The sequence below is a fragment of the Podarcis bocagei genome (genome assembly GCF_964188305.1).
Source record: "Podarcis bocagei genome assembly, chromosome: 3".
In the NCBI taxonomy this organism is placed as follows: Eukaryota; Metazoa; Chordata; class Lepidosauria; order Squamata; family Lacertidae; genus Podarcis; species Podarcis bocagei.
In genome coordinates, this window is record NC_138127.1 from 44690413 (window position 1) to 44709035 (window position 18623).

Here is an 18623-nt window from a genome sequence, read left to right on the forward strand (position 1 = left end):
TAACAGAAATAAAGCGAAAATGGAGAACCCACATGTGGGAAATCTGCATGAGCAAACACACAGGTAGTGCAGACAGGATGAGGTACCCTTGTCTAGACCTCCATCTTCTAACACAGCTTGCCTTGGGCAGAGAGGGGGGCCTGGCTATGGATATGAGAGCTGTGTGCAGGCATGCCAGTCTACATGGCGTCCTGTCAGGGTAGGCAGAGTGAAGGAGGAAGGCAGAATTCTGCTCAGCTGTGTTGGGTAGCGCAACTGTGAAGTGGCTCCTGCCCTTGATAAAAACACATGATGCATGCTGATTAGCCTCAAAAGGCTGCTCTGAATTTGGAGTGGGAGCAGAGGGGGACAGCCCATGTCAATTGAATCGCTGCTACCTAATCCCAAGCAGCTAATGCTCTTCAAGTGGCATGAAATCCAACCAAAGTACTTTTTCCAACAAGTCAAACTAATTGGCTGCCGGCAGAAACTTTTAATTAGCTACAGCTTCAACAAGAAGGTTTAACAAGCAGTATCTGATCTTTCACCCGCTGCAGTCAGCTCTCCACTACAATAGGGAATACATGCTGCCAAGATTCACAAAGTGGACTAATGATTTTCACCGAAAACTAAACATGCTCCCCATCGGTACATTTCTATTAGAAACCTGGCCATTTTGCTTATCGATGCATTGATGCTCCTCACCTCCTGCACAGCACCAGGGCCAATTTCTGGTACTTAAAGCAGCCAAGGCTCACTTGAGTTTCCTTTCTTATCCAGACTCCACAGAGTGAAAATGCAAAAAGGCCCACATAGATTTTCATCACTCCTCCTCTACTAATGCCAGGTTTTTCTGGACTCCTCAGACTTACTTTCCCTTTAAGCAATTGATCAAAAACCATTCCAATTATACTTAGTTCATTGACACTAATCTAACTCTTTATAAAGTACGTCTTTTGCGCATTATGAAAACTGTATTGTTCTGTTCAATTGTTGTATTAAAAGGGTGAAACCTAAAAACTGAATGTATTTTTAAAAACCAACATGGATGCTGCTAGCTTCATGGAAGCTATTGCATCAGACCTATTGTTCCTTTTCCCCAATATCAACTGTGTATGGAGTGGCTTTTTACAGTGCAAGTTGGCACCCAGAGACACTCTATTATTGTTATGACATTAGCAAAATGCTCTGCCTGCTGTTACAAAGATATACATGCAAGGGAAAGCCTAGCTCAACAGCTTATGAAATCAGTCCCCTGAAAGCCTTGAGCTGCCTAGAGCTTCTCCCTTCTCTGCGATGGCAGACATATCTTAGGTTGAGGTGACAGACAGCAGAGCCAGACCAGAGTCTGGTGATGCAGTTCCACTGAAACTCCACCAGAGTGCGGGAACCCCTTGCCCATTGGCTATGGAGTCAGTTAGCACTTTGCGGCGGAGAATAAAAGGAGCAGTTTCCGAGGGAGAGAGTTAGGGGACTCAGCTAGACTAGTAAAGAAAAAGTGATTTAGATGTGTATGTGCAATATAACATTGTGCTACCAGATGGCAATGTACAATCCCATTTTTCTGTTTCCCCCGTTTAAATTTACACTTTAAACTGAAATACTTCAGTTTGACTGGAGTTGGGACTTAGGGAGTGAGAAAAGGAGACCTGGTTCTGAGTGAAGTGAAACACACGCACTATCAATAGCAAGAGGACAAAGCCTTGTAGCTTGGATAGGAAGACCGGGTTGAGGGTCTGGGAAAGGTATACAGATAGGAGCGTCCTGGGAGGGCTGAGTCTGAGCCGGGAGAAGTAGATCCTGTGGGAATTCAGGCTATCTGGGTCTCCGTATAGCCAGGAGGGGAGAGTTCTTCTAGGTACTGAAGATGCCCAAACCAGTGACAAGGGGTGAGGTGATCCCCTGGGTCTGTTACACCATTTAGAAGACCTCAGGCGTGGGGTGGTTAAGAGAGTGGGTAACTGAAGAAAAGTGCCCCTTGCTCATGAACCAAAGTATTAAGCTGTGAAGGAAGCTGTACGGTGTTGAAAGTATTTAACTGTAATAATCCAAGTGACAGAAACCGAGCTGAGCATTTTACCATCTGTTTCGGAAACCTGAATATTTTATCACCTGAAGTGTAACACCTGATTTTTAGTAACTGAAGTTTAAGAGGAGCTGTGCCTACAGTGTTTTGTTTAAGCCTGAGACATCTTTAAGTTAAAGCAAACAAGTTAACTTCTACCTGAAGGAACACATTTTCTGACTTTTGTTCAATAAGCTTTTCTTGTGTTTGTTTGTTCAACTCCTGCCCGAGACTCTAAATCATTAAGTTTTCCCTCATACAAGTCCCCCACTAGACAATCTGTGGTAAATTGTAGAAGTTTGTGTAACTGGTGTACCCTGAGGTGGGTGGCTATATATCATAGGGGGCAGTTAGAAGATCTGCCACCTTATTATTTGGTGGTATTAAGTGGTGGGTCTGTTACAGTTGCATTCACATCCTGTATTTAAAGCTCTATACCGCTTTTCAACAGTCATGACTTCTCCCAAAGAATTCTGGGAGCTGTAGAGTTCCCTGAGAAGTGTTTTGGTTGTTCAACCGCTCTTGAAATTGTAGCTCTATGAATTCAGGGTTTTTTTAACAACTCTCAGCACTTTTAACAAACTACAGCTCCCAGAATTCTTTGGCGGAAGTCCTGACTGGTATCAGAGTGTTTGAAATGTATGGTTTGAGTGTCGCCATAGTTCCACAGTGCACATTGCAGACTGACAGTCCATCCCCTGTTAATCTCTCTTTGTGGTCTAAAGTTGCAAATGCACAATATCCCCATGTGCCCACTGTGAGGTGGTACAAACCACTGAAAAATCTATTGCATGTACACAGCAACACATTTGGATAACCTACAAGCTCCTAAGGTATCTTCCTTATTTCTGTAGACTAAATGTGGGTTAAATAAAAGAAATTGAATTAAGCACAAAACTCTTTTAAGACAGTTAAGGAGTGTGACATGAAGCACCGGGTAAGACACAAACTAGTGCAAGTGGGTTTCTGATTGTGCAATGGGGATTCTCCTTCCTCTTCTCCTCTCTCTCTGCCCCCAAATCTGCCGTAGGTGGTTGGAATACACCCATAGCACTTTTTGAGGGCATGTGGAAGGTTCTGGGAGACAGAGAGAAGAGAAACTGGAATTGTTGCAGGATCAAATGTCCATTGTGCAATCAGGCAGACATAACTGGATGTCGCCCACTGCTATGCTGTTAACATTTTGACACCACTAATGTCTCTGGTGCATGGGTTTTGCACTGTGTTTCAGAAACACTGAGTAAGTGATATTTGTATTAATGCTTACACCCCAGTAACAAGGCTACTATCATCTTATCATCAACCCCATAAGGAAGAGGGAAAAGACCCTTGTTGTCTTTTCCCACTCAAACCCCTTTCTGTTGAGTAACACAACTGTACCCTGCTTTTCTGTACACTCCTTAGGAATTCTTTAACCAATTTATATACATATAAAATTCTAAATAAAATACAATATGTAGTTTGTAGAAGGCAGGTACTAAATTCCATTACACCTTTTTTGGTTCTATAATTGAAAACAAGGCAATAATGTTCTTGTTTAAAATGGTACTACCAAATTGTTAGGTTTCCCAATGATTGTGCAATATTAAATTACTACTGCTCTCCAAGGCTACTTTTAAAAAAATACTTACATTGTCAAATAAAGCAGACTAATGGCTAACTGAGCAGCACAAACAGATGCTGCAGGTAACAGGAATAAATAAACCGTACAAAATGAATGATGCATCTCTCTGTTACTGACAGGTTAAAAAGGCGAAGTCTGCCACAGTTAGGTGGACCTTGCAAAAATGAGATGCAAGTGTCAGCAATGCTGAAGCAAGATTACAATTTCCCTAACCTATTCAAGCCATGCCAATTTGTATTTTGATGCATACCTCTTACATTTTCTACTTAAGGGATATCCAGCAACCACATGTTAAGATCTTGTATCTTTAATACATTTGCCTCCTGCGTCCAGGCATTATTGAAGGAGAGACACTTTATCAATAAATGTCAGGGTTTCCATACAAACTTTAAGAATATTTCAACCATTTCACATTTCTGGGTGTTTGCTTTTTCACCTTTGAGTTCAGTTGTGGAGCAATACTGCCACCTATGGAGGCTGTAAAGAAAAGCCCACAAATAAAAATGGAGAAAGTTCAAGACAATTGTTCGGACCAGAAACAAATGAGAAGATGGAGTATACCAAAAATAAATCAGAAACTGAGCATTTTGGTAGCTGAATTTAAAAACAATCAAACAGACGTGTCACCATTTAGACCTGAGCATAGACTTCTGCTATTCACTGTGACTATTTTCCCAAATGTACCAAGGAAGGGGAAGGAACATGTCAATGTGAGACTCAAATACTAAAGGCATAGCAAAAACATGGAAACCAAGTGCTGTAAATTAATAGCTTGAATATAGTGTGTGTGAAATCTTTTTTGCCTGAGGGACAGTTCTCCTCCCCTTCCCCCATCTCTTAGGGCCACCCACCTTTCAATCATCTGGGGCAATGATTGAACTTTTTGCTCAGCAACTGATGAATGTGCAGTCCAATTCTGCTCTCTGCAGGGGTCTGTTTTGCCAGCAGGATTGAACCCCAGTGACCTCAGCTGACTGACAGGTGGATGTGGCTCGGAGTAAATGCCCTCGTGGGCCAAATTAGATCTACTGGTGAGCAAAGACCAGTCTACAAACCAGAAGTTCCTCACTCCTGTTGAATTCACTAGACAAAACACTCCCACACAGCCCCAAAACGAATAAAGTACAGCCAAAAAAACACACAAAAAACACCCCTCATGCAAACAAAAAAGAAGCAATTTCAATTTAAATTGTAACATTGGGAGGGGCAAGCAGCTCTGACTGGCTCCAAGGGAGCTGTCTGAGGATGCAATAGTGACCACTGGGGCCCAGGTTTAAATATATATCATCAACTGTAAATACAGATCTAGGTAAATGTTACATTGTATTACATTAAATGGCATACAAGGACCTGACCGCATATGTGTGTCATTAGATTCAGTGCAGAGATAAGTCTTTGGACTGCTCCCCCCCCCCCAAAAAAAAAAAACTTCTGCTTTCAAAGACCTGGTGATGTGCCCTATGCAAGAACACACATACACAGAAAAGAAAAACACAGACTCGCCATTTTTCATCTGAAACATTTTATGTACAAATCTACACAAGTGTGGTAACTCCCCACTCTTCCCCATTAACTAGTCAGTGTATCTGTTATGTATACTCCACGTATACACCTCATAAATCAAATTAGATTATGAAAATTCATTTACATATATAAAAGAGCTGTTCAAATAGTAATAAAAATGGCACTAACCCTGCAACAAAAGTTATTTTTTTAAAAAATCAAATCTACAGGCCATTTGTAGTTTAATGACCGCTACAGCTGTTCCCAGCAGCAGTAATTGTTTCTGATTCAAATACCTAAAATTTCCCTTGCAATTGAGTCTGATTTGCAGCAACTACAGACTGTAAAGTATTACAAAGGTTGCATTATGCATCTCGTATTACCTGTTAAACTAGGTTCCAGATTCATAAACTATTCCGCCTTTAAAATTTCCTCTTTGCCAGAGATGGCTAGTGGGAATCCCCAGTTATGGCTGCATGCCAATCAAGGAGAAGGGAAAGCCATCCTGGTAGCCATGTGGACTGTGGCAGGAGAGAGAAGAGTTCCAGGAGTTTCCACCTTAAGGATGCAGGATTCACAGCCCTCCAGATGCTGTCAGACTACAACTCCCATCAGCCCCTGCCAGCATGACAAATGGCCAGGGATGATGGGAGTCCAAAAACACCAGGAGGGCCAGAGATTCCCTGTGCTAGCTAGTTCCTGCTTGGACAAGCTTTCTTCTCCCTACTTTACTGACCTGAAACAGTCAAATCCCACCAAAGTACCAGATCATGAAGGGTGAGGCTTCGAAAACCAATACAGTCATTTTTTGGCAGATTAGGTCACAGTTCCCTGGGAATGTTGCAGGTGCAGATACCACTGAGGTTTGTGCCTCTGAACATCTGACTCTTCTGATAGCCTATTAATTGTGGAGCAAGAGAAGCTAGAATAATTTCAGTGACACGGGAGCACATGGTTTGTCGGTGGTGCAAGAGCTCATAGCTACCACCAAAAATGAAATGTCACTAATACTCCCTTGCTGAAAATAGGAAGGCATCTTAAGACTTGCATCCTAGCAGTAATACATTTCATCCTCTTTTTGTCATTATTTATACAAGCTTAATTTCTGTTGATTTTGTTTCTGAAGAACAAAATGCAAAGGTCAACATGTCCTTGCAGACATCTGCTGTGAGCCCCACCTACATAAGGTAAATGCTCATCTACATACAATTAGCCTCACCCCTTCCACTGTAGGGAGAAAAACACATCTTAATGTTCAACCACAAGTGAATCGCCTTTGATGACAACTTTGTTGTTAAGAGAATGCTTAAGCAAAGCCCAAGGCCATACCTTTCATTGTGAGACTTTCAGCCATGTTAATCTGCACAGAATGCACAACAGTGTGCTCAACGACTACACTGTAAGCTTCAACGTGAGTATGCTGGAATTAAAAGGTCATGAATATTATCTTTGGACTTCACTGACTTTAGACAATACTGAATTGAAAACATTATCTGTGCATATGTCTAAGACATTGGGGGGATATTTGACCCTTGAATGATCATTGATATGACTAGTCACATTAATACCATACATGGAGACACTATACATATTATTCTTTTCCCAACCTGCATAGATTGCCCAGTGTGAGTATTGCACTCATCACACAGAAGCATCTATATTCAAATTTTCACACTATTGTCAACATGGAATTATGAAGGAAATGCCTAATATGTTATGGAACTTAAGTTCCATATATATTTCCTTTCCCTAGAGTGCTTATATTTGTAGCAGCTCATTAAGAACTGAGAAGACTGTGGAATCCAGGGTGGTAATACAGAGATTTTCTTTGGTATACTGGTTCATAGCAATACATTTTTCATCACAATGATCACAGGAATTGTTTCCGGGTAAAGATAGTTTTGTCAGTATTATGTCACATTAGCTTTCCCATATGAATGTGTTTCTGGGGACAGAAAGGGTAGGTACATGGTTTTTTGTGACTTAAACAAATGCATGTAGTAAGTTTGTGTGGCATACTTTGTGCCACTATTGTCCTAATTACATAAGGAATACAAGCACCATTTATAATTTGGATGGCCTAATGAAGGAACATCTATTTTTTACAGATGTCTTCATTATAAAAAATTAACCCTTCATTGGAAAAACGAAGCCATAACAAGCAATCTGAAAGTAATGGGAATTAGATGGGACCATACCAAAGGCACAATGGTTCCCATAAGAAAAAGTTCTGTACATACTGTTCCTGTGCAACAAAATCAGTTAAGATCACAAAGCTACCTGCCCTACCAGTTTTGCTACAGTAGTTTGCATTGACTTGGGAGAAAGGGGGAAGGCTTTCTGTAAGCCAACTGCAGCACTGACAATGCCCCTTAACAGTGCAATATTTGTGATGTATCCAATGAATACATCACGCTTTTATTTTGGTGCACGTGAACATTAGTTTTACAAAAATCAGTCACAGTTATCTCTTTGTAAATTAAAAAAAGTCAGCAGTTTTTAGATTTTATAACCCACTCAGCATTTGGGTTTAGCTGATGCAAATCCTTCATGTAGGTATCATCATCCAGGCAGCGTTCACCTGTTAGGAAAACACATATATTATGTAAAACTACAGATTATTTTGAAAATGCTTAAGACTGTATGCAAATAGGAATAAGTCCTATTGAGCTTAGTGGAAGTTGTTTCTGTGTCAACATGCATCGGATTATGGAAACAGAGGAAATGAGGACCAACCAAGGGATAAAACAAAACCACAACTTTATTAACTCTGATTGAGTTAATAACTGAAGCAAACCATAACACCTAATCACACAGTGATCTCAGCAGATCAGATGCTGAATTCTAAGTGAGTTCCACACTGGTTCAGAGACAGAAGCAGTAAAAACCACTGAGCGGTCAACTGCCACGCTTTGCGGTACACTTAGGGAATCCATGCTAAATTCACCCTCCAAGCCAGTTACTTTTAGATGGGCAAGTCCAGCATGCCCCCAGCTTCCTCACCCTAACTGTCTTGAAAGGATGGTCACTTTATGTTTCACCTTAAGGAGCACACCAATCTTTACTGCTCTCTCTTTTACTTGTACTATTCCAGCAGTTGTGAACGTATAATGATAATCTAATTAATTAGGCCCTGTGCAATACATCTCCCCTGCTGAGAATCCTACTCAGCTCTGAAGCTGGCCAGTTAATACCCTACCATGGCTAAAGGGAGAGTGGGTGGGTGCTGAGCTCCCTACAAACCTATTGCCTGTTTTTTTGAGGTAGTGCTGATTAATACAGCCCTCAATCCCCATTGGCTGCCACTGCATGAGGACACACATTGCCAATAAATCCTCACCTCGCTCCTCCCCCTCCTGTACATTCAAACCTGCACATCAGGGGAAAGCTTCTAGCCTAATTCTTGACATACATCACTTCCAAAACAATAGGTATTGGGGGCACTTCCATACAAGAAATTACTCATACACCTGTATGAGGTCATTCCAGCTGCAACATGTGCTTTAAGCAAAGTTTAAACCAGCACCAAGTCTACAGTGTAAAGAGCCTTACCAATGTTCCCTCCAACTTCATATAAAAACACTTCTTCTTTCTTCAGAGACTGGACGGTCCCACTACAAAGGAATGCAACAAAATTATTCAGCAGAGTACCAAATAACTTGCAACCAAAAGCTACTAGATGTGCTAAGGAAAATGCTCTACAGCTCAGGAGATTTGCCAGTGTGCTAAAATTATCTTGCTATCTTTCTCCATCTGTTAACTTACTGAATAAACATCTCATATTGGGATGATTAGAAAAAGGAGTTACACGCTACAATGAATTGCATGGAAACAAAATTACTTGTAGAAACTCATATACTCAAAGGTCCACAAAGGTGATTTGCGGAATCCTATAGTCCCCAAGATGCCCTCACAGAGACCCACAGCACCGTGCCCTAAATATACACTGGTCCCTTGAGCTTAATTATGTCAGGGTGCATTTGTTTTTTTCTTGCTGTAGAATCAAGTCAACACGAAGAAGAAGAAGAAGAAGAAGAAGAAGAAGAAGAAGAAGAAGAAGAAGAAGAAGAAGAAGAAGAAGAAGGGGAGGAGGAGGAGGTGTGGTGGTGGTGGTGGTGGTGGTGGTGGTGGTGGTGGTGGTGGAGGAGGAGGAGGAGGAGGAGGAGGAGGAGGAGTTTGGGAGAAAATGAGAGACAGAAATGCTTGTACCTTTTTTGGCTGAGGAACCTGGCCACTACATCACAAGCTTTTAGTTCTTCCGTCAGCTGGATTGCCATGGAAACTTTGGAAAGATGAGGCGCTTGCACCCGTATTACTCCCTGAGGAACATCAGCCTGCAAAGCAATAATGGAATTGGAATGGAGCAGCTTGCAGCTGGCTTTGAGGAGTTTCTCCAACCATAGTGCAGAATAAATAGTTGGGACAGCTCATGTACTGAATACTCAAGTTAGGGATATTGTATGGAGAGCATGATGGCAGGGTGGGTGGGAATTACCAGTTATACAATTTTGCAAAAGGCTTACAGATGCCTATATTTTACCTTGTTACCACCACATTTGCACAGTCAGGGCACATTATGAAGCATGCTTTTGTGATATTACATTTGCACATTAATCGGATCCTGTTGTGCACCGGAAACTAACAAAATATTATTCTTAATTGTACCTTAGGTTATTATAAGAACATTTCTGAACCAATTAGATATTTTTTAACCAAATGTGAATTCTCTTTTTAGTTATACTACAGACCTAAAGAAAAGCTTTTATGCAACTCTTAATTGCAAAATGTGAAGAAATGAGTTTAATTTCAAATTCTGAATGAACTATCTCATATCAAATTATAAAATGAAATTGCTTTTAAAATCTTAGGGTTCTTTCCTTCTTTAAAATCCAACACATCCTACATAAAATTTTATTAAAACCTATCTTATTAGTTGTAATCCTTGGATAACCTCTGGAAGGTTTTTGCTACTATAGCCTGGCTTCTCATATACTAGATTTAATAATGGGAAAGAAAGCATTAGGAGTGCCAGCAGAGCAGGTGGTATCCACTTCTCATCTTGCAAAAAAAAGAAAATACAAACTCTTTTTTTATTACAGAACAGAGGCACAGATAATAAGGGATAGGTGAGTTGGGAAGCTATATGTAGAGGGTTACAAAGTCTTCCTATTAATGTGTAGGGCAAGAAACCAATAGCTTCCAACTCCTTCCAGAAACTGTAATAATAATCATAATTTATGCTGCCTTCCTTTAGTGCCTGCAGGCCTGATATGGGTCCCAATTTGGCCTACAAGGCCATTTCCCCCAAACTACGGCCACTTGCCCAACCACTGATGTTATATGTTGGTGCCAATTGTTGGTGGTTGCAAAGTGTTGTGCTTATCCAACAGCGACATCCACAGAGTTCCCTTCATTGGAACCTCCCCAGTGTAGCTGAGGGGGACTTGCTGTCAGTGCCTATCAGCTGACTGGTGCTGGCAGCTGGGATCAGCTACACTGGGATCAGCTACACTGCAGAGCTACTGATCAGGAAGCTGAGGACGTACAGTCCTTTGCAAGCCCCCCCCCCCATCAGATGATTCCCTTTCAAAGCACTGCCTTTACCCACAACAGTTTGATTTCAAGCCACATGGACAAGGAAAACAGGCCCACTGACCCCACTATGATTGGTCCCAGGGGACTGACAGGTTGATTGACACAGGGTGGAAGAGATAAGGATCCACCCCTACTTTACTCCAGCACTCTGTATTCCTAATGGCCAAGCTGACTTTTGCCATTTCTAGATAGGTCTAGACCAGCGTTGGCCTAAGTTGGGTCTCCAGCTGTTTTGGGACTACAATTCCCATCATCCCTGACTACTGGTCCTGTTAGCTAGGGATGATGGGGGTTGTAGTCCAAAAACAGCTGGAGACCCAAGTTTGGCCAACACTGGCCTTGAGAAATAATTTGTTCAGTATCAAGATGACCTGAAATGACTGAAGCCAGCTATATCCAGTAGATGTTTACACAACACACTGAAGGCATGCTGTGTAATGAGCTCCACTTGCCTTCCTGTTACACCGTCAGGTGACAGCCTGAGTCACCTTGACTTGTACTGCGGTGATCAGGGACAAAGAGTGCAGGGCTCACACTCATTAAAAGACAATGGAAAAAGGGAATCGGAGAAGGTGCTAGATCTTCTTACTCTCCTGAGGTTCCCTCTTGTCTATACAGCTGCATACAAAGCGCATGGCATGCTGCACTATCCAAGCCCATAAACAATAACAACTTTGTATTTTCCAAGAGAGTTCAGTTTTAAATTCTAGTTTTGAAATTGCTGCAATTAAGAGAGATGACCAAATTTTGAGGATTCTGCATGCTGTGCCCTAGATACATATGAAGCAGTGAGCTATAGGGCCTAATTTTAACATCCAGAGGCCACAGTGGGGATAAGGGTAGGGGAACCCTTTTCTGCTTTATTGTCGGATGCTTTGTCCCCCAAACTCCCTCCCCCAGCCAGGTCAGAAACTGGAATGATGGAGCACAAGGAATTAAACTGGGAAAAGGTTTACCTCCTGCTCTTATTTTATATTTAAAAGTTAAATACAAAACACCCCAAAAATTTGTAACAAAAATGCCTACCATCACCACATCCAGTTTGGCCCCCAATATGCCAATAGATTATAATGAATAATCATTATTATAACGTGATGAGCCAGTGCAATTTTGCATTCTTCCACAAGATGTCTCTAATTCACTAAATTGTGAATATGACTTTAGTTAATGATGGGCTACACACATCCAAAGAGAATCTGCATTCAGAATACAGATCATGTATGCATTCTGATATTTGATATTAACACAGGCTGGATATAATTAATTAGAGACAAAGTTATGTTTAACCAATCGAGAACAACAGACCAGGAAGTGTTTACCCCAAAACGCTAGTGACTGTGAATTGATTTGTACCTTTTTTAAACTATATATATATATATATATATATATATATATATATATATATATATATATCTTCCATACTTTAAAAAGGGAATGGATTTGGTTTCTTCTGCTGCTGTTCTTACAGATACTTCCATGACTGTGTTTAGAGACTGTGTTCTAAAATCACTTTATTGTTTATTGGCATTTATTATGTGGTGCACTAATCTGGATGCCAAACTGAAAGAAGAAATAAACTTCAATCATTTCAGTTTACACCCTTGCTCAGGGCCATGAATCTTTACCTTTCACTCTGAAAGTGAAGCAAGAAAGCTAGGTACGACTGAACCATGACAGTTTCGCAACAGTAAGCAAGCGCTTTGGAACGTTCAAGTGTTGCAAAATATAGGCCTTCCGAACTAGAACATCTAGCCATTTTGATTATCTTAGTAACTAAATACTTGTTATAAACCTTTCTTTGCTAATAGGCAAGGCAATGTTTAAATAAGACCATGTTTTTCAGATATTTACATTTATTCATCAAGAAAAGGCAAATTGTAAATATGGCAGCGCTGCTATTTTATCACTACTACTAGCTCTGGTAGTTCCAATTGGAGAACAGCCTTTACCAAAGGTGTCATGGGCTTTGAAGACACTCCAAATCAGGACGCAAGGGAGAAACATGCTAAGAGGAAGGCACCCTTGGCAAATCCACACCGTGATAAACTCTGGCCCGGCAACCTATGTCCCCACTGTGGAAGGATGTGTGGATCCAAAATTGGCCTCCACAGTCACTTACGGACTCATTGTTAAAACTGTGTTTATGGAAGACAATCTTACTCGGCTACAAGCGATCGCCAAAGAAGGCGATGACCTACTCTAATTTACTGAAAGTTACTTGCTTACCTCATTGACACTTTTTACATCATTGACATTTTTATCTTGCTTCTCGTGTTTTTCACGGTCATAAGCCATTTTCTTCAGCAATTTTTTCACAGCTTTGTCCTTTTTCTCCTTTTTCTGACTTTCAGTATTTTGCTTTCTTACTTGGTTCACAAGGAATGTAGGAATCTAAGCAGACATAAAATCTATTAACAACACCATTGATACAGTCGGCTCCTATAAACAAATGTTTATATTCTTCTAATGACAAGACATATCAAATATGGAATATCAAACACCAATATTTACGTCAAGCAAGAACAGAATTATATTGTTAAAAACGAGACTCAAATGATAGATGCAAAGAAACAGTATGAAATATAATTGCACAGAACCTCTTCATAGCAAAACCATATAAGGTTTTCATCTCAGGTCAGTAACAGGTCTATATTGGTGTCGTGAAATCAGACTGCCCCGCAAGCAGTTTCTCATGAATGGTGCTCTGCCTTCCATATTGTTGTTTGCATGTGTGAATAAACCCACAGAAGGGCAAAACTAAGCTTTCAACACATATGGAAATAACCAAGATATAACAAAATATGGCACTAATGGTATAATTCATTCTTAGAATTTATTTTCTGTCTTTCTGTGTAATGCATACTCAAGGCAGCCTACAACCACTTAAACATGATTAATAATATAACAATTACATTTCTAGAAGAGAAAATCTATTTTCCTTCAGTGAAGCTTTTAAAAAATAATAATCTGTTGGGTGTTTTTATTTGGTTTATTGTATTTTTATATTTTTAGCTTGTATATAGTTCCGAAACCAAATCTAGTGAAGGACAGCATATAAATACTTAAATATAATAAATAAGTTATTGTTTGTTCTGAAATACAAAATAACATTTACAAAGTAGGGGCTATTTACTCTCGTCATGAGTAAAATATGCAAACAATTTTCTAAAACACACGAGGATTCATTCTGTAAATATTCCTATGGGGAATTATGTACGCCATCCATATTTTGAACTACATTAAACAGGCATGTTTTATAGCTTATGCTGACCTTTTTTTTTTTTACACAAAACAGCTCAATATTATGATTATTATTATTTATTAAATTTGTATATCTATGCAGCTCTTACATCCAGCTGCTCAGAATGAATTGAGTCATCTGCATTGTGTGTGTTTTTGTGTGTATGTTCAGTAAAATTTGTAAAATGGTGGCCCTTCTGTTTGAGACAATTCTCTAATGCAGAGCTTTCCAAACTGTGTGTCACGACACGTTAGTGTGTTGGCCGCAGTGTGTAGGTATGTTGCACGAACGCTCCCCACACTCCTCCCGGGGCTGGAAAGGGGTTGCTGTAGTTTAACCTCCAGTTTGCTAGTAAAACTGAATTACTATGTTGTGAAATGATGCATGTCTAAAAATTGTGTCACCAACATGAAAAATTTGGAAAGCTCTTCTCTAATGACAATAAACACTTTTAAACAAACTTACAGTCCATAAAAGGTTTTGGTTTCTAATCATAAAACGCATGACATTTGCTGTCCCAGCCGCCATAACGAACTCGCTTTGCTCTGTGTTCTTTGAGCCCAAACCATGAAACATGAAGATGTTTGGAGCCATAACCATGGCAACATTCTTTAGGGTCATTTTATTTTTATCTCGGTGATCAATTACCCTTTGAAGAAATTCAAGCAGTGCCTGAAAATGAGAACAGCATTGGCAAAGTAGGCATGTGCAAACAAACAAGAAACATGCTCAAATAGTGCGCTTTTTAAAAAGTTTATTCTACTAGTAACTTCAGTGGTTAAACTAAACAAGTGATTTCTCCAAAAATCAAAGTCAACTTCCTTTTACCTTCAGTAAAAAGAAAGGTAGGCATCTGAAATCTTTATTCTGGATCAGAGATAGCCAACATGGTGTCCTCTAATAATAATAATAATATCTTTATTGTCATTGTACAACCTGTGTACAATGAAATTAAATGAGCCTTGTTTAACTACAACTTCCATGAGCCCAAGCCAGCATGGCCAATGGTCAGGGTGATAGGAGTTGGATTCCACCAACACCTGTAGGAAACCACACTGGCTATCCTTCTTCTAATGAATATATGTTTGACTAGGTCAAACATATATCACATATTCAAGGTTGCCCTAGATTTTGTTTAGCTGTACTCTGGTTCTTTGCAAGACCAGCAGTGACCCTATCTCTGGGCTGCCTCACTCCTTAAAGGTAAATTTGTGTTAGTGGTTGTGAGATTTATTATGGGCCTGGGAAGGGACCTTGTAGGCCATCTAGTCTAGCAGCAAATCCAGAGGTAGAGTATCCATCAGTGGCTGTCCAGACCCTAGCTGAAAACCTCCCATCTGGAACAGTCCATCATCCCTCTAGTTAATTAGTTTTATTGCTAAATTGCTCTTATGGTCAAGTGATTTCTCCTAATTTTGAACTGATAGCTATCTTCTAAGCCCATTAGATCTGAGGCAGCAGAGAACAAGTGAGAGCTATTCTGATATTTGAGGAGTGCTACCATATCAGTCCACTTATTCAGGGTAAACATACCCCATTCCCTTAACCTCTACTCAAACGAAAGGTTTCCATACTCCCAACCATCCTTTCTGAAACCATTCTAATTTGTCCACATTCTCCTTTGAAGTGTTGTGCCAAGAATTAGGCCCCACACTTACACCTTTCCCGCAATCAAGATTCCAGGCCTATCCTTCTGGTAGAAGCATGGCTCTGGAACGCCAACTGGGGAGGAAGAGAAGTGGGGAGTAGCCCTAGTTGCTGTGGGTAGAAGAGTAATTGCAGAATTGTTTTTTTAATGGTGAAGTCCGATTCTGCAGAATTGTTTTTTTAATGGTGAAGTCTCAAGTCTAACCTTAAGAGTATCTCTATTTCCGTCTGGGAGAAGGAGGACCAAAAGATTCAGTGCTTGCAGCTGATGCTTCTTCGTTGGAAGTTCTGTCAGTGAAACATGCAAATCTCAGTTTGTGAATATGTTTTTGAATCATTTTGCATTTTCCTCAAAAATATTAATGTTTATGGATTTCTCTTGGTTATCTTCACAGGTAAAAAGCAACCAAGACATTTTGGCACCTCAGGCAAACCACAAAATGGCACCCCACTCCCCATCAGGTAAGAAGGGGAGGTGAACATCAACATCAGGAACAAAGGAAGTATAAACATCTACATTGGGATTGATAGCCCTGTGGATCCTGCCGCATGAGGCAGTCGCCTCACCTAGCATCTTGTTTTCCGATTCTGCTTCATGACTCAACTGCCACAAGATCCATTATTATCAATTTTGGGATTCAGGATTTCCCTGGTAATGCCTTACTTTTGCTACTTTGTTTCATAATGTAATGCTTATTAATACAATATTTAGTAGACCAAGAAAAATCCTTCATAGATGAAACATCCATTTATGCCCACGACTATGAAAGGAATTTATGACAGTCAGTAAAAATAATGGCTTAGTGTCACATGCTAAAAAGCTCATTGAAGCACAATGCTCTTTGTTGACCATGCTTCTGGTATTGCTGCATTGCAAGTCATTTGTGGTGCTAAATGTAGTATGGGAGTCCCACATCTCTGGAGGATTTCTAAGGCAGCAATTACAACCAATAACAACATCATTAGGCGTGTTCAGCAAGCTTGAAAATCTCTATGTAGACATTTTCTTTAAAATGTTTACTGATAACCCAGCCATCATGGCAGACAGGGTTGCCAACTGGAATAAAATATTGGAGGAAGGTAAGCCCCGCCCTACATAACTATGATTTTTTTCCACTATGAAAGACCATTTTATGAATTCATCTACTGTTTGCTGAATTGTTTGCTGAATAGTATGAGGCACTTGTGTATAGAAAACCATTCTGTGTATTTGTTTTCAGATGCAAGCAAGCTAATGGACTATTTGCAGAAAATTTCTTGGACTCGCTTGCCAATGAAGACTAGCCATGCCCAGAAAAGATTAATGATGCAAGTGGTTGTTTGACTGTTCCACATCAAAGACTATGAGGGAGAACATTTTCCAGAACTGTAGGAACACAATTCTTGTATGTGCAACATGAGATTCTACAACATGTGTTATTAACCTGTAGCCTGCAAGGCCATACAGGTTTTTTCTCCCTGTGGCTCTCCAGAACTCCACAAAGTTTGTTATTTCTAGAAATGTTTTTTTTGGGGGGGGGGTTAATTAATGAGTCCTCTCATAGGTTCCCTATAGGGATGTAAGAAGGCTGACCTGGAAAAAAAGGCCTGCTCTGCATAATGACTCCCCTAATTCTGAACCAGAAGGAGTTATGCTTACTTTGAACATCCTGGAAGGCCTTGAGATACTCCACAGTGAGCAGCGGTTGAGGCAGTTCTCGAATAAAGAGTTTCAGAAGACTTGCTGCATCGTGCTGTTTTACACTTTCCCAGTGGAAAGTCCCTTCATAAAACTTTGCTTCAAGCTCCTGGCAAAGATTCTAGAAGACAAGAGGCTGAAAAGTCTTTATGCACTTCACACACGCTTTTAAAAAAGGGGGATATGAAATCATCTTATTTATCCAAAACATCAACGGTAAAACTAGGCACACATTTTAATATAAAAAACTGAGCTAGGTTTTTGGGTGTATGTCAATTATATGTCAGGGCGTAGTGCTAAAAATGACGTTTTGTATTTCCTGTGTTTATATAATGCTACGTATGCAGTCAAAACAGATACTCCATTTGACAATGGATCTCCTTTGTGCTCCCTGGCCCATTAACAGCATTCAATAGAAAAGAGGATGTGCAAAGGCGCATTCAGTGTCATGTATCAAAATGCTCTCTATTTATACAACATCTATGGAAATATGATCAAGTGTTGCAGATGCTTGAATTCAAGTGTTTTGAATTCATTTATGGCTCTTCAGATGATTAACACATGATGCCATTCTTCCTAAGCCAGGCATGTCCAAAGTCCATTTTGGGGGCCTAATCCGGCCCGCCGTTCAATTCAATCCAGCCCCTGTGGTAGTTTATTTCCCAGGGCAAAATCCTAAAAAAATCTCAACAACTTCAACCCCCCAAAAAGGCTAACAACATTGGTTGACCCTATAGTCGGCCCTTACGGCCCTTCACTTCATCAAATCTGGCCCTCTTTTTAAAAAGTTTGGACACCACTGTCCTAAGTTAACAAGACACCTATCTGCAATTCAACATTCAGAGCAGGTTAAATGAATAGCTCCTGTGGTCTCCACACATTTCTCTCCAAAAAGAGCTTGCATGCATGCTTATTTGGCCATCTAAACAGAGGCTTGCAATCACTCTGCATGTTTGGACAACAGGGATTTGTATTGTATTTACCCTCCCCACACCATTATTGCCTATTTCATCTCAATGGAGCTATGCTTCAATTCAGCCACTTTGCCAGGTCAAGATTTCCATGCAAGCGTAATCCACAATTAACAGGCCCAGAGTATGCACATGATGCTAAATATGAAAACCATCTGCTCTACATTTAAAATTTGACATGCACAGTGGTAAAAATCAGGTATGAAGTAGAAGGAAAAAAGAGGATAAGTTTTTCTCCCAAAAAAAACCAAAACCAGTCCATACACAAATGCTCTCAGAGGGACTAAGAACAAAGACTTGTTTACCCAGGTGGCTAACCA

General features: G+C 40.3%; 1 protein-coding gene across 5 annotated transcripts in view; it reads right to left on the bottom strand.

Moving 5' to 3' along the window:
- Positions 1-5173: 5173 nt before the first annotated feature.
- Positions 5174-18623, bottom strand: part of ARHGAP18 (Rho GTPase activating protein 18) — a 69998-nt gene continuing 56548 nt past the window's right edge. For all 5 annotated transcript variants that reach the window (XM_081187691.1, XM_081187690.1, XM_081187688.1 and 2 more), the window contains exons 9-15: positions 17294-17453; positions 15860-15942; positions 14473-14679; positions 12993-13157; positions 9381-9505; positions 8724-8785; positions 5174-7752 (exon numbers count right to left, since the gene is read on the bottom strand). In XM_081187691.1, coding sequence (XP_081043817.1) covers positions 7661-7752; positions 8724-8785; positions 9381-9505; positions 12993-13157; positions 14473-14679; positions 15860-15942; positions 17294-17453 — 894 coding nt within the window. In that variant the 3' untranslated portion in view covers positions 5174-7660. The remainder of the gene's footprint in view (positions 7753-8723; positions 8786-9380; positions 9506-12992; positions 13158-14472; positions 14680-15859; positions 15943-17293; positions 17454-18623) is intronic.